At 42.2% G+C, this 15,366-nt stretch overlaps 1 protein-coding gene across 1 annotated transcript in view; it reads left to right on the top strand.

Annotated features, from left to right (window-relative positions):
* The window catches only part of LOC126339955 (uncharacterized), a 284,117-nt gene that overhangs the window by 25,593 nt on the left and 243,158 nt on the right, over positions 1–15,366 (top strand). The window contains exon 5 of the mRNA XM_050001678.1: positions 5,047–5,246. Within this exon, the coding sequence (XP_049857635.1) occupies positions 5,047–5,246 (200 nt within the window). The remainder of the gene's footprint in view (positions 1–5,046; positions 5,247–15,366) is intronic.

The raw sequence follows: 15,366 nt of genomic DNA, 5'->3' as shown, positions 1-15,366 counted from the left end.
CCGCTGGAGTTCCAACTTCGCGGAAAAGAATTCATTGTAGTGAGAGCCAACGATCGTACTGGAAATGTCATGGGATCTTAACTTCTAAAACATTGAGGAGTATATTTGTTATTGATTTGCCGACGGACATTTATACAACAGTGCTATTTTGCGCGTCATGATGAAACAACATCTTCCGGCGGTACCACAAAACACAGCCTCCACCAGCTACGGCAGTGTGCCTGAGATGAACATCAGACAATGTGCACCAGTCACAAGGTTCGGCAGCCAATCTTGTACAGTTCCAACCTTCAAGCTGCTAGAGAACCGTTGCCAGTGATGTGAGACGAGAGTGGCGTACGGATTATCATCGCCGGCCGCTGTGGCTGAGCGGTTGTAGGCGCGTCGGTCTGGAACCGCGCGACAGCTACGGTAGCAGGTTCGAATCCTGCCTCGGGCATGGATGTGTGTGATGTCCTTGGGTTAGTTAGGTTTAAGTAGTTCTAAGTTCTAGGGGACTGATGACCTCAGATGTTAAGTCCCAAAGTGCCTAGAGCCATTTGAATTTGGATTATCACCCATTCAGACACGACAATCACGGCAACCAGTTCCTGCTGTTTCTGCACTCCAGTATTTCTCTGGATAGTTCATAGCAGAACTCTAAGTCCATAATCGTTTGACCTCAATGGTTGCACACACTGTTTATGATGTGGTTGCAATTCCTGCTCCACCTGTAGTAGTGTGTATTTCACGAGCAAGTTGACGGTTTTTTGTTGATCAGCTTTGTCCCACACTTCGCGACACGATGCTCTAAAATTCTGTGCAACTCATCACTTGTCAAGAGTCATTGCGACTCCATCTGCCCAACGTATTGTAAGTTTAAAATGGTTCAAACGGCTCTGAGCACTATGGATCTTAGCTTCTAAGATCATCAGTCCACTAGAACTTAGAACTACTTAAACCTAACCAACCTAAGGACATCACACACATCCATGCCCGAGGCAGGATACGAGACCTAGTTCTTCACGCATCTCAGTGGCTGTGACTCTATATTTCCTTAATTATGTGTCGTAAAAGGATACACTACTGGCCATTAAAGTTGATACACCAAGAAGAAATGCAGATGCGAAACGGATATTCATTGGACAAATATATTATACTAGAACTGACATGTGATTACATTTTCACTTCATTTGGGTGCATAGATCATACGAAATCAGTACCCAGAACAATAACCTCTGGCCGTAATGACGGCATTGATACGCCTGGGCGTTGAGTCAAACAGAGCTTGGGTGGCGTGTACAGGTACAGCTGCCCATGCAGCTTCAACACGTTACCACAGTTCATCAAGAGTAGTGACTCTAGCATGAGTAGCATGAGTTTCTTAGAAGTAGATACCTTAGGGGTTGCGAAGCAACTCAAATCGCTTGATACGGGCAAGTCTTCAGGTCCAGATTGTATACCGATTAGGTTCCTTTCAGATTACGCTGATACTATAGCTCCCTACTTAGCACTCATATACAACCGCTCGCTCACCGATAGATCTGTACCTACAGATTGGAAAATTGCGCAGGTCGCACCAGTGTTCAAGAAGGGTAGTAGGAGTAATCCATTTAACTACAGACCTATATCATTGACGTAGGTTTGCAGTAGGGTTTTGGAGCATATACTGTATTCAAACATTATGAATCACCTCGAAGGGAACGATCTATTGACACGTAATCAGCATGGCTTCAGAAAACATCGCTCTTGTGCAACGCAGCTAGCTCTTTATTCGCACGAAGTAATGGCCGCTATCGACAGGGGATCTCAAGTTGATTCCGTATTTCTAGATTTCCGGAAAGCTTTTGACACCGTTCCTCACAAGCGACTTCTAATCAAGCTGCGGAGCTATGGGGTATCGTCTCAGTTGTGCGACTGGATTCGTGATTTCCTGTCAGGAAGGTCGCAGTTCGTAGTAATAGACGGCAAATCATCGAGTAAAACTGAAGTGATATCAGGTGTTCCCCAGGGAAGCGTCCTGGGACCTCTGCTGTTCCTGATCTATATAAATGACCTGGGTGACAATCTGAGCAGTTCTCTTAGATTGTTCGCAGATGATGCTGTAATTTACCGTCTAGTAAGGTCATCCGAAGACCAGTATCAGCTGCAAAGCGATTTAGAAAAGATTGCTGTATGGTGTGTCAGGTGGCAGTTGACGCTAAATAACGAAAAGTGTGAGATGATCCACATGAGTTCCAAAAGAAATCCGTTGGAATTCGATTACTCGATAAATAGTACAATTCTCAAGGCTGTCAATTCAACTAAGTACCTGGGTGTTAAAATTACGAACAACTTCAGTTGGAAGGACCACATAGATAATATTGTCGGGAAGGCGAGCCAAAGGTTGCGTTTCATTGGCAGGACACTTAGAAGATGCAACAAGTCCACTAAAGAGACAGCTTACACTACACTCGTTCGTCCTCTGTTAGAATATTGCTGCGCGGTGTGGGATCCTTACCAGGTGGGATTGACGGAAGACATCGAAAGGGTGCAAAAAAGGGCAGCTCGTTTTGCATTATCGCGTTATAGGGGAGAGAGTGTGGCAGATATGATACACGAGTTGGGATGGAAGTCATTACAGCATAGACGTTTTTCGTCGCGGCGAGACCTTTTTACGAAATTTCAGTCACCAACTTTCTCTTCCGAATGCGAAAATATTTTGTTGAGCCCAACCTACATAGGTAGGAATGATCATCAAAATAAAATAAGAGAAATCAGAGCTCGAACAGAAAGGTTTAGGTGTTCGTTTTTCCCGCTCGCTGTTCGGGAGTGGAATAGTAGAGAGATAGTATGATTGTGGTTCGATGAACCCTCTGCCAAGCACTTAAATGTGAATTGCAGAGTAGTCATGTAGATGTAGATGTAGATGTGACTGGCGTATTGTGACGAGCCAGATGCTCGGTCACCACTGGCCAGACGTTTTCAGTTGGTGAGATATTTGGAGAATGTGCAGGCCAGGGCAGCAGTCGAACACTTTCTGTATCCAGAAAGGCCTATACAGGACATGCAACATGCAACATGCATTATCCTGCTGAAATGTAGGGTTTCTCAGGGATCGAATGAAGGATAGAGCCATGGGTCGTAACACATCTGAAAAGTAACGTCCACTGTTCAAAGTGCCGTCAAAGCGAACAAGAAGTGTCTTAGAGACGTGTAACCAATTACACCGCATACCATAACGCTGGGTGAAACACCAGTATGCCGATGACGCAAACACGCTTCGAAAGTGCGTTGTCCTCGATGTCTCCAAACACGGATGCGACCATCATGATGCTGTAAACAGAACCTGGATCCATCTGAAAAAAATGACGTTTTGCTATATGTGCACCCAGGTTCGTCGTTGAGTACACCATCGCAGGCGCTCCTGTCTGTGATGCAGCGTCAAGGGTAAACGCAGCCACGATCTCCGAGTTGATGGTCCATGCTGCTGCAAACGTCGTCGAACTGTTCGTGCAGATGGTTGTTGTCTTGCAAACGTCACCATCTGTTGACTCAGGGATCGAGACGTGGCTGCACGATCCGTTACAGCCATGCGCATAACATGCCTGTCATCTCGATTGCTAGTAATACGAGGCCGTTGGGATCCAGCATGGCGTTCCGTATTACCCTCCTAAACCCACCGATTCCATATTCTACAGTCATTGGATCACGATCTACGCGAGCAGCAATGTCGCGATAGGACAAACCGCAATCACGATAGGCTACAATCGCAACTTTATCAAAGTCGGAAACGTGATGGTTCGCATTTCTCCTTCTTACACGAGGCATCACAATAACATTCTACCAGGCAACGCCGGTCAACAGCTGTTTGTGTATGAAACCTTGTCGTATAAATAAAAAAAAAATGTAAAATAATGATGTGTACCCTCCCCGAACAGAAAATTAAAAAAATAATTAAATTTGCATAATTAAATTCTGTCGTATGAAAACTGATAAATCTTAACTCATGAAAAACTGATAAATTTTGACGTAAGCAGCGCTACGCCATGGCCCTGTGAAATCAATCTGAATCTGTCCGCGAGAAATAAACTGAAAAAATTCTTACCTCGTGATGGTGTTGCCGGATAACGCTGTCTATATATCCGCTCGTACGTGGCACACCTTAGTGCAATGCTGGCCTATCTACTAATACTGGATAACATTTGTCTGAGATCTGATTTACTAGAAAATCTGACTTTATTTAGTGACACAGCTGCACAGCTGGTCGTCTGATTACTAAAGAGCACATGACTATGATGTGCGAAAATTTCTGAAATATTTAAATTTAAATAAATGACTGGATCGGGACTGGCAATGACTTAAGGAGAAATTATACTTTTGTAGTTGACTGGTAAAAATAAATATATTCTGAAAAATTTTTTACGTTATTGATAAATATCTACACTCCATTACACCGGGAGATTGAATATATTACAAATCCGGGTCAATTGGTGCTGACGAATCACTATAGAAAAGATTGAAACAAATTCGTATTAAAATCTCAGACAAGTGACTTAGCTACGCGCATGCCAATAAAAATTATAATATTTATCTTACAATAGATGGTTGAATTAATTAAACTATTTATTTTTCATTAAATTAACAATTATTCATTTGTTCATCATCATGTTATTCCATGGTATCATTTAGCTCTGTAGCTGATAACAATTACTATTCAGTTACATATAATAAAATTTTGCAATTTTTTCTGCACTCTGACTTTAACAACTAATAACTATAATCTGCGCTGTTCTAGCGACAGACTACAACTACACTGTAGCAGCGAACGACTGCAACTGCGGTAGAGACTGCTCTCACCTGCGACTCTACTGCCGCTCTCTTTTAACAGGGTCAAAGATATTTTATGTCTCACGCAGCGCCTGTGAATTGTCGTTCTAGCAAGTGAGCAATACATCGAGATTACATCTGCTCCACCAGGGTGGTGAACCCCTTACAATATATTAATAAAAATCCCTGTGACAGAGACATACAATTTTTATATCATGTTCGCAGTTCCTAAGCTTATGAGTTGATTGTGTTCGGCAGGATTTCATGCGGTTCTGGCTGGAGAAAGGCGTGGACGGGTTTCGCATGGATGCAGTGCCACACCTGTTCGAAGACGGTCTGTTCCGAGACGAGGATGAAGTGGACGGAGGCCTGACCTCTAAGTACACCAAACACCAGGACGGCACGTACGACATGGTGCGGCAATGGAGGGAGGTGGTCGAGGCGTTCGGCACCGACAAGTGAGTGGTTCCTACCAAGCGATTCCGTGAGACCTAGCGGAGTTACTTCTCTTTGTGAGGTTATAACAATACCTCCACTAAAAGTTAATTTGTTCAAAAATTATCACGTCACGCACTCAAAGTACGATCTTTCTATGGCGCAACTAAGAGGTCTTTAATGTGGCAGGTATTGCTACCTCAACTGATTACAGTACTGAAGAAAATTAACAATAATATCACTTATCCTGTATTTGTAATCCAACGACAATCTCGCTCTGGCTTTGGCTCGTAATTAAAAATGTTGTCTAGGTAGCATGACTATCGCAGTTGGTGTGAAAGGCACTCGGATGTTAATTACGCCGACTTGAAGAACTTAAGAAGACAATCTTTCAGGATTAATCTGATGATTTATAAAATGAAATTTTCAGTCAACACCGGAGTGTGCGCTGAAATGAAACTTCCTGGCAGATTAAAACTGTATGCTAGACCGAGACTCGAACTCGGGTCCTTTGCCTTTCCCGGGCAAGTGCTCTACCATCTGAGCTATCCAAGCACGACTCACTCCCCGTCCTCACCGCTTTAATTCCGCCAGTACCTCGTCTCCTACCTTCCATACTTCACAGAAGTTTTTCATTGCAATGCGCTTCATACTTTTTTTTAAAAAAATGGTCAATTGAATATAGTTTTTGACACTCACTTTTCACAAAAATTCACATTTATTCAACTTTTTATACTTTCGCGTGTTCAAAACAGCACTTCATCATACAATTTCGCAGCCGTTACTGCTCTTAATAAAACTCATAACATTTTTCATTGTCCACAACTCAGACTCATCTTTTCATTTCCAACACAAAGTCAAGACTGTTAATATGCAACACAAAAACTTGACTATTCTGTACGCTTCCGCACTAAAAGTCACAAAACAACATCAAAGATAACAATAAGTACAAAGATATTCATAATAGATATTATATCGATTTCAACATCTCCAAATATCGACGTACATACATATAAAAATGAAACAAAATTTGAATAGAGTGAAAAATATGAGACATTACGTAGAAAAATAGTCATTAAACTACGGTATCGAAAAATAGGGTTGGCGGGTGGTAATGGTTTTGCAAATAAAGAACCATTACAAGGTGAAAGGCTGATTTAGTAATTTACATATTCTTATCTGAAAGCTGCCCTCTTTTATATATGAAGAAGGTGGCGCAATACTCTAAATATTCTCAACATACTGGAACCTTTAACTGTCTTAAGTTTAATAACGAAATACTAATGACAGCATTTATACACTACAACTTAACAGTATGTGGGTAGAGTCACGAATTAATAACTGAAGATAGGAAAAACTAGTAGACCCCGATGTCGAGATGGATCAGTTTGGGCCCCGGAGAAGTGTAGGAACATGCGAGGCAGTCCTGACCTACACTTATAGCATTTGTATAACTAGACAAAGAGTTAGTGTTGACTGGAAACTCTCTTCAACATTCTGACGGTAGCAGGTGGTGCTGGTGGTTAGTGTTTAACATCCCGTTGACAACGAGGTCATTAGAGACGGAGCGCAAGCTCGGATTAGGGAAGGACTGGGAAGGAAATCGGCCGCGCACTTTCAAAGGAACCATCCCGGCATTTGCCAGAAACGATTTAGGGAAATCACGGAAAACTTAAATCAGGATGGCTGGAGACAGGATTGAACCGTCGTCCTCCCGAATGCGAGTCCAGTGTGCGAACCACTGCGCCATCCCGCTCGGTCTGGTAGCAGGGATTTTACAAGTAGGTAAAGGTTCTTTACAGCTTGTACAGAAACAAGGCCGCAGTTCAAGACGTACTGAAGTTTAAGGACATAAAAGGGAATCAGTAACTGAGAAGGGAATAAGAGAGCGTTGTAGATTGTACTTGGTGTTTTTTAGTGTATAGATTGATAAAGGTGTGAAAAAAAAGAGCTAATTTCGAAAGAAAAGTAAAATATTTGGCTAAGAAATAAAAAAAAACATTGTAATATTGTCAGACTCGGCAAAATGACTAAGAAGAGCAGTTGAACTGTATGGATAGTATCTTGTAAAGGGTTTTTTAGATATACGAGGCGTGTTTTTTTAAGTAAGTACCGTTTTGAAATTAAAAAAAGACGTGCTAAGATATCTCAATAATTTTATTTTTACATGAAAGCCTGTACCTTAATCTACATAATTTCCGTCAATATTGAGGCACGTCATAACGTTGTACCAGTTTTTGAAGACCCTCCTCACAGAAATCTGCCGCCTGACTTGTTAACCACTGCATCACCACTGTTTTGCCTTCGTCATCGTCTTGAAGAGGCTGACCTCCCAGGTGTTTCCTAAATTGCAGGAACAGATGGTAGTCACTGGGCGCAAGATCGGGGCTGTACGGAGGATGATTTCGAGTTTCCCATCGAAAAGATGTAATGAGATCTTTCGTCTGATTCACCATATGCGGACTGGCATTGTCTTGAAGCAAAACGATACCCTTGCTCAACTTCCATGGGCTGTTGCTTTGATTTTTGTGTGACATAGGCCACCCATGTTTCATCGCCCGTAACGATTTGGCTTAAGGAATCATCACCGTCGTTGTGATACCGCTCAAGGAAAGTCTAAACGTTTGGTTTGTGCACATCCGTCAACATTTTCGGTATCCAAAGTGCCCACAATTTTTGGTAATTCAAGTACTCGGTCACAATGCCATACAGAACACTACGAGAAACATTAGGAAAGTCATCCCGCCAGGAGAAATCGTAAAGCGTCTGTTTTCTCTCACCTTATTGTCCACTTCCTGCACCAGACTTTTATTAAGGACCGAAGGACGGCCACTCCGTTGCTCATCATGTACATTTATGCGGCCATCTTTAAATGCTCTCATCCACTTTCTTACCATTCTATCAATCATAATGTTTTCTCCGTGAACTGCACAGATCTCACTACGAATATTGATCGCTTTTAGGCCTTCAGCACTAATAAATCTTATAACAGCCCGTACTTCACAGTCGGCGGGACTCACGATTATCGGAGGCACCTTAAACACTCAGTACACAGCGTAAACAAGGAAGAATCAGACTGTAATTGGGTAAGTGCGTAGATTAAGGTAAAGGCTTTCATATAAAAATAAAATTATTGAAATATATTAGCACGTCTTTTATTAATTTCAAAACGATACTCACTTTAAAAAAACACGCTTGTATATCAACAAAAGTGAAACAAGATTAGTGGCATACAGTCGAATTCAAGCAGGCGGTTTCAAGAGAATTATAGACAGTCGAGTCACATTAATTTGACGACTGCTGATGTCTGACGTCAACGCTCAATAACCACTGACACCCAGCAGGCAGCAACATTAGCAATGGAGGGTATATAGAGCGTGTTGGGAGAAGGTATAACGCTGTGCAATTGTTTTCGTAATACGGAAACTTAACGATTTATCTGACGTCCAAAAGAGTATCGTCATTGGCTTTAGAGCCAAGCATGGAAGCACTTCTGAAACTGGTAAGTTTATAAACTCTTCGCGTAGCGCCGTGGTTCAAGTATACCGTGCACGGCAAAACGGCGCTTTTCAAAACCGCTGCCGTGGCAACTATGGGGTACCGCGGGCTATGGATAAGAGGGGTGAACGCCGGCTGCGGAGATGTGTTCGGGGGAATAGACGTGCAACTGTTGAGTAACTGAGGTGTCAGATGAACCAACGACCTACCACCAATGTATTTTGAACTACCGTTCAACAAACGTTACTGCGTATGGACCTCAGCAGCAGGCGCCTGGGTCATGCAGTCATGGTGACTGTTTCTCGTCGACGACGGAGGCTGGAATCTGCAGACCTGTACCGCAACTGGACATTCTTTTCATATGAATCACGTTTTTTGCTCAGTCGGACAGATGGTCATTTGCATGTACGTGAGACGTCTGAAAACGTCTGCAACAATCGTTGGAAGGGTCCAGGCCGTAGGAGGGTGCGTTGTGGTCTGGGAACATTTTCGTGGCAGTCCCTAGGTGATCTTCTCATTATGTAAGGCACAATGTATGAACACAAGTACACATTTATCCTTGGAGTTATGTCAACCCCTTCATGCAGTTTGTTTTTCCTCGGCACAATAGCATCTACAAGCAACGTGTCACAGAGCCTGCAGTGTACGTGCGTGGTTCAGAGGGCTTACCAGAGTGAGTATATCGCACTCCCCTCATCGGCAGATTCCCCAGATTTAAACTCAATGGAGAGTCTTCGGACCATTTCAAAAATGGGTCTGACCACCATGGGACGTAACTTCTGAGGTCATCAGTCCCCTAGACGTAGAACTACTTAAACATTTTGTTTTGTCATCAGTCTACTGACTGGCTTGATGCGGCCCGCCACGAATTCCTTTCCTTTCCTCTTCATCTCAGAGTAGCACTTGCAACCTACGTCCTCAATTATTTGCTTGACGTATTCCAATCTCTGTCTTCCTCTGCAGTTTTTGCCCTTTACAGCTCCCTCTAGTACCATGGAAGTCATTCCCTCATGTCTTAGCAGATGTCCTATCATCCTGTCCCTTCTCCTTATCAGCGTTTTCCACATATTCCATTCCTCTCCGATTCTGCGTAGAACCTCCTCATTCCTTACCTTATCAGTCCACCTAATTTTCAACATTCGTCTATAGCGACACATCTCAAATGCTTCGATTCTCTTCTGTTCCGGTTTTCCCACAGTCCATGTTTCACTATCATACAATTCTGTACTCCAGACGTACATCCTCAGAAATTTCTTCCTCAAATTTAGGCCGGTATTTGATATTAGTAGACTTCTCTTGCCCAGAAATGCCTTTTTTGTCATAGCGAGTCTGCTTTTGATGTCCTCCTTGCTCCGTCCGTCATTGGTTATTTTACTGCCTAGGTAGCAGAATTCCTTAACTTCATTGACTTCGTGACCATCAATCCTGATGTTACGTTTCTCGCTGTTCTCATTTCTACTACTTCTCATTACCTTCGTCTTTCTCCGATTTACTCTCAAACCATACTGTGTACTCATTAGACTGTTCATTCCGTTCAGCAGATCATTTAATTCTTCTTCACTTTCACTCAGGATAGCAATGTCATCAGCGAATCGAATCATTGATATCCTTTCACCTTGTATTTTAATTCCACTCCTAAAACTTTCTTTTATTTCCATAATTGCTTCCTCGATGTACAGATTGAAGAGTAGGGGCCAAAGGCTACAGCCTTGTCTTCCTACCTTCTTAATACGAGCACTTCGTTCTTGACCGTTCACTCTTATTATTCCATGTGGTTGTTGTACATATTGTATATGATCCGTCTCTCCCTATAGCTTACCCCAAATTTTTTCAGAATCTCGAACAGCTTGCACCATTTTATATCGTCGAACGCTTTTTCCAGGTCGACAAATAATATGAACGTGTCTTGCTTTCTCTTTAGCCTTGCTTCCATTATTAGCCGTAACGTCAGAATTGCCTCTCTCATGCCTTTACTTTTCCTAAAGCCAAACTGATCGTCACCTAGCGCATTCTCAATTTTCTTTTCCATTCTTCTGTATATCATTCTTGTAAGCAGCTTCGATGCATGAGCTGTTAAGCTGATTATGCGATAATTCTCGCACTTGTCAGCTCTTGCCGTCTTCGGAATTGTGTGGATGATGCTTTTCCGAAAGTCAGATGGTATGTCGCTAGACTCATATATTCTACACACCAACGTGAATAGTCGTTATGTTGCCACTTTCCCTAATGATTTTCGAAATTCTGATGGAATGTTATCTATCCCTTCTGCCTTATTTGACCGTAAGTCCTCGAAAGCTCTTTTAAATTCCGATTCTAATACTGGATCTCCTATCTCTTCTAAATCGACTCCTGTTTCTTCTTCTATCACATCAGACAGATCTTCACCCTCATAGAGGCTTTCAATGCATTCTTTCCACCTATCTTTTCTCTCCTCTGCATTTAATAGTGGAATTCCCGTTGCACTCTTAATGTTACCACCGTTGCTTTTAATGTCACCAAAGGTTGTTTTGACTTTCCTGTATGCTGAGTCTGTCCTTCCGACAATCATATGTTTTTCGATGTCTTCACATTTTTTCCTGCAGCCATTTCCTCTTTGCTTCCCTGCACTTCCTATTTATTTCATTCCTCAGCGACTTGTATTTCTGTATTCCTGATTTTCACGGAACATGTTTGTACTTCCTCCTTTCATCAATCAACTGAAGTATTACTTCTGTTACCCATGGTTTCTTCGCAGCTACCTTCTTCGTACCTATGTTTTCCTTCCCAACTTCTGTGATGGCCCTTTTTAGTGACATCCATTCCTCTTCAACTGTGTTGCCTACTGCGCTATTCCTTAATGCTGTATCTATAGAGTTAGAGAACTTCAAACGTATCTCGTCATTCCTTAAACATAACTAACCTAAGGACATCACACACATCCATGCCCGAGGCAAGATTCGAACCTGTGACCGTAGCGGTCACGCGGTTCCAGACTGTAGCGCCGAGAACAGCTCGGCCACCCTGGCCGGCGCAGACCACCTCAATCGAGCTGTCCGCAGTGTGCATCGTCAACGGAGAAACCCAGCGCTGTTGGCCAGAGCACTGCAGTCGACAAGGCTTCACAATACAGTCGGTAACCTTCAGGACCTAACTCTCTTCCTGTACTTCTCGCAGAAGTTTGCTCTGCAGACGGTGATTATGCATGATTTTCACAGTTCGTCATATTAATGACGCGACAGTGTATTAGAAAATTAAACACTAAAAATTGTACGTGAATTTTAACAAGTTGCGACATGGTCGCGAACTGAACAGTGATCCGAAAGCAGAATAAATTCCCTTTACTTCACGTTTATAGCCACAAATTTTTGGTCATCAGACTACCGGTTTCGGTCTATAGTGCCATCTTCAGATCTGTTTTATAAAACATGCCCTAATATACTGGAGCCAAAGTGGCATCGTCAGATGCTAAACACAAAATCAGCCCCAGCTTAGTCAAACCTATATAACCTGCAGACAAGATGACTCTGGTGTATATAATTATTTATATAGGTTTGACGATACGGTAGCTGGTTTTGCGTTCAGCATTTGACGACGCCACTATGGCTCCAGTATATTAAGATATGTTTTTATAAAACAGCTCTGAAGATGGTCATTATAGACCGAATCTGTAGTCTGATGACATAAAAATTTGGGACCATAGACGTGAAGTAGATGAAATTTATTGTAAACGAATTTTGTCACTTGTGCAACAAAAGAAGTGATGATGACCAAAGTAGAGAGAATGTATAATATAGACTGGCATCAGCAATAAGACCGTTTCTGAAACGGAGAAATCTGTTGACATTGAATAAAAATTTAAATATTAAGAAGTTTTTTATCTGAATTTTAGCCTAGTACGGAAATGTAAGGTGGTAAATAAAGAGTCCACACACGTAGAGAGTAGAAACCTTTTTCTGGTGCTACAGCGGAGTACTGAAAATTAGATGGGTGGATAGGATGCCAAATTAGGTACTGAAACAGTTCGGGGAGAAATATAATTTAAGACTCGACTGGAAGAAGTGACTACTAGACAGGACATGTCCTGAGGCATCAATGAACCATCAGTTTGGTAATGGAGGGAAGTGTGGGGATCAAAAATGGTAGAGAATGGATGCTGGTTGCAGTAGTTACGCAGAGATGGACATACTTGCACCGGACAGGTTAAGGTGGAGAGCTGCGTCAGACCTGTCACCGGACTGAAGACCACAAAAGCAAATAGTAAAGAACGAAAAAGCAGATAATTAGAATGAGTGCAAATGAAATGTAAATAACGAAACAAAAACAAAAATGAATATGGTAAGCTAATTTAGAATTTTCATGTATGTGTGGTTTATTTGAAATTCTTTGATTTGTGCGGCACAATACGGCTCTAATTTTTCATACATCGAGGGCGGTATCCATCTTGTAAAAAAACTGCATACAGATCAAGTAGTGTGATGTCGAGTTTGGATTACACATGTTACAGAAGGAAGTGGTGCAATAATAGGCACAATAAAGAATCCCGTCGTTTCACCCACATTAAGGTTTCTTCAATCTCTACAGACCATGAAAGGCGATCGTTTGGATGGATACTTAGAAGGTTCACAGCTCATTTACTTCCCCATCCATTCCAATCCGAGCTTGTACTACGTCTCTAGTGACCTCTTCCTTGACGAGGGGTTAAACACCGAATTTCCTACCTTTTGCGTCGAGAGGGAAAGTCCTCTTACAGCGACATGTACAATTTCCACAGATCTTATTACTGAATAACAATGCCTCTCCGGTTTGTGTGTGATTTGGTAAGTCTGCAGGCAGCACAAAACCGTTCAGGTTTTATAAATAACCATATTTATTTCACATTTAATTTTATGATTAAAATGAAATTAAGCACAGATGTTGGGACAATTACGCTGGCAGCTTTGTGGGCTATTTTAGCTACCTTTTGACCTATTGTTTCGGTCTGTGCCGTAAATAGTCACCCGTCGTCTAGGGAAACGACTAGGTACCCGAAAACAGAGCTATGCGTAATTTGAGTATTATCTGGATTAAAAGGTGGATTCACAGCTGTTGTTGACTTATTTGTTACTCCTGCACCAGCACTCTATCTTGGAGAGCATATGGTCTGCATTTTCTTCAAGCTTCCCTAGAGATCACCCAGGCGTGTCACTGATTAAGACGCTACATTCGAATTCCAGGGGACTGTGGCGCATATCCTGCGCGGCCACTGAGGTGTAGGTTTTGACTGGTTTCCCTAAATAGTTTCAGGCAAACGCCTGGATACTCATTTTTGAAGGGCACGGTCAGTTTCCCTTCCCAGTCCAAGTTTTTATTGTCTCTAATACCCTCGTCGTCAATGGGATGTAAAATTCTGATCTTCCTTCTTTCCCTCCTTCACAGACTACTGATCCACAATTCCAACAGCTTATTAATAAATAAAGCAAAATTCTAGTATGAGCGATCATAGTTAATATTGTGCGGGTAACTGCTAACACTCCGATTGGGCATGGATTTTAATATCCACTGGGAACCTTGTTTCACAAGTCCAGAGGTGTTCCATGCCTGATGATGGCAGGTGTCGAAGCGTAACATTAAACAAACACATATCGTTTAGCGATCTAGACGATTTTATGAGTAAAAAATTTCCGGTAACGACTTAACTGTGAGCTCTCAGATAATTGGTCCACACACTGAGCCCTGTGCGTAGCTCTTCTAAATCTTACTACTTCGTGCCGCGTAGCAAGCGGTTCGACTACGAGATCCTTAGAGTAGGCAATGAAACAAAAATCAAGGTATCTTAGTGCCTCGAGACGTATTAGGCGATGTGATGGTAGAGGGCACAACAGTTTGGCAGAAGCGTCTGTGATTATGTTCATAAATGTTCGGCCTATCTACGATTTGGAGACACTGGTTGACGGTGTCATCAATCGACTTACTTCTATGCAAACCACGCTGACGTTGGCTCAACTGTTTGTGCTCCTAAAGACATCTGGACAGTAGCCACTATTGATCTTAACGCCGATGGTGTTTATTAAAGAGCTGAACGTAAGCATGGCCCCCACAGCTGCTGCACTTCAAGAATTATTCACCTCCTGCTTTCGGTTATCGTTCGTTCCATTTATCAGTGCCACCAGTCACGGTACGCTTCTCCATTTACTACGGTAGGCTGGAAGGCAGTGATTCCTATGAAATGCTCTATTTGACATGTTTGTTCGAATTTTACAGTGATGTAATTGAAGTGACAACTTGTTTATGTGCCTTTTTGAAGCAATAACGTTGTTTGTGGTTTAATCAAGAGTCACTAAACTCTTTCGGCCGGTGTTAACAGCAAGATATACATCGACATTTAGTGAGCTTTTGAAGGAGTTCAGTCTTTCATTTGCGAGAGTTCAGAAATGATCGGCATAATCAGATCTAGCCGTTTTTCCCTGATGATATGCTAGAATGGTATATCAAAAACGCATCATGAAACGCCGAGAAAGTATGTTACACTGTAACTGAAAATCTGAGATGTTTTTGAAAGATCTAACATAACAGCCATATCAGAAGAAGCAGATCGGCAGAGCTAACATGAAAAATGAACTACGAGAAGGCTTTATGGAAGAGGGGTATCACGTAAAGTGATGGAAAACATTCCCAACACCGAGAAGG

Source organism: Schistocerca gregaria, chromosome 1 (assembly GCF_023897955.1).
Source record: "Schistocerca gregaria isolate iqSchGreg1 chromosome 1, iqSchGreg1.2, whole genome shotgun sequence".
NCBI lineage: Eukaryota > Metazoa > Arthropoda > Insecta > Orthoptera > Acrididae > Schistocerca > Schistocerca gregaria.
This window is presented reverse-complemented; position numbering and strand designations above follow the sequence as displayed.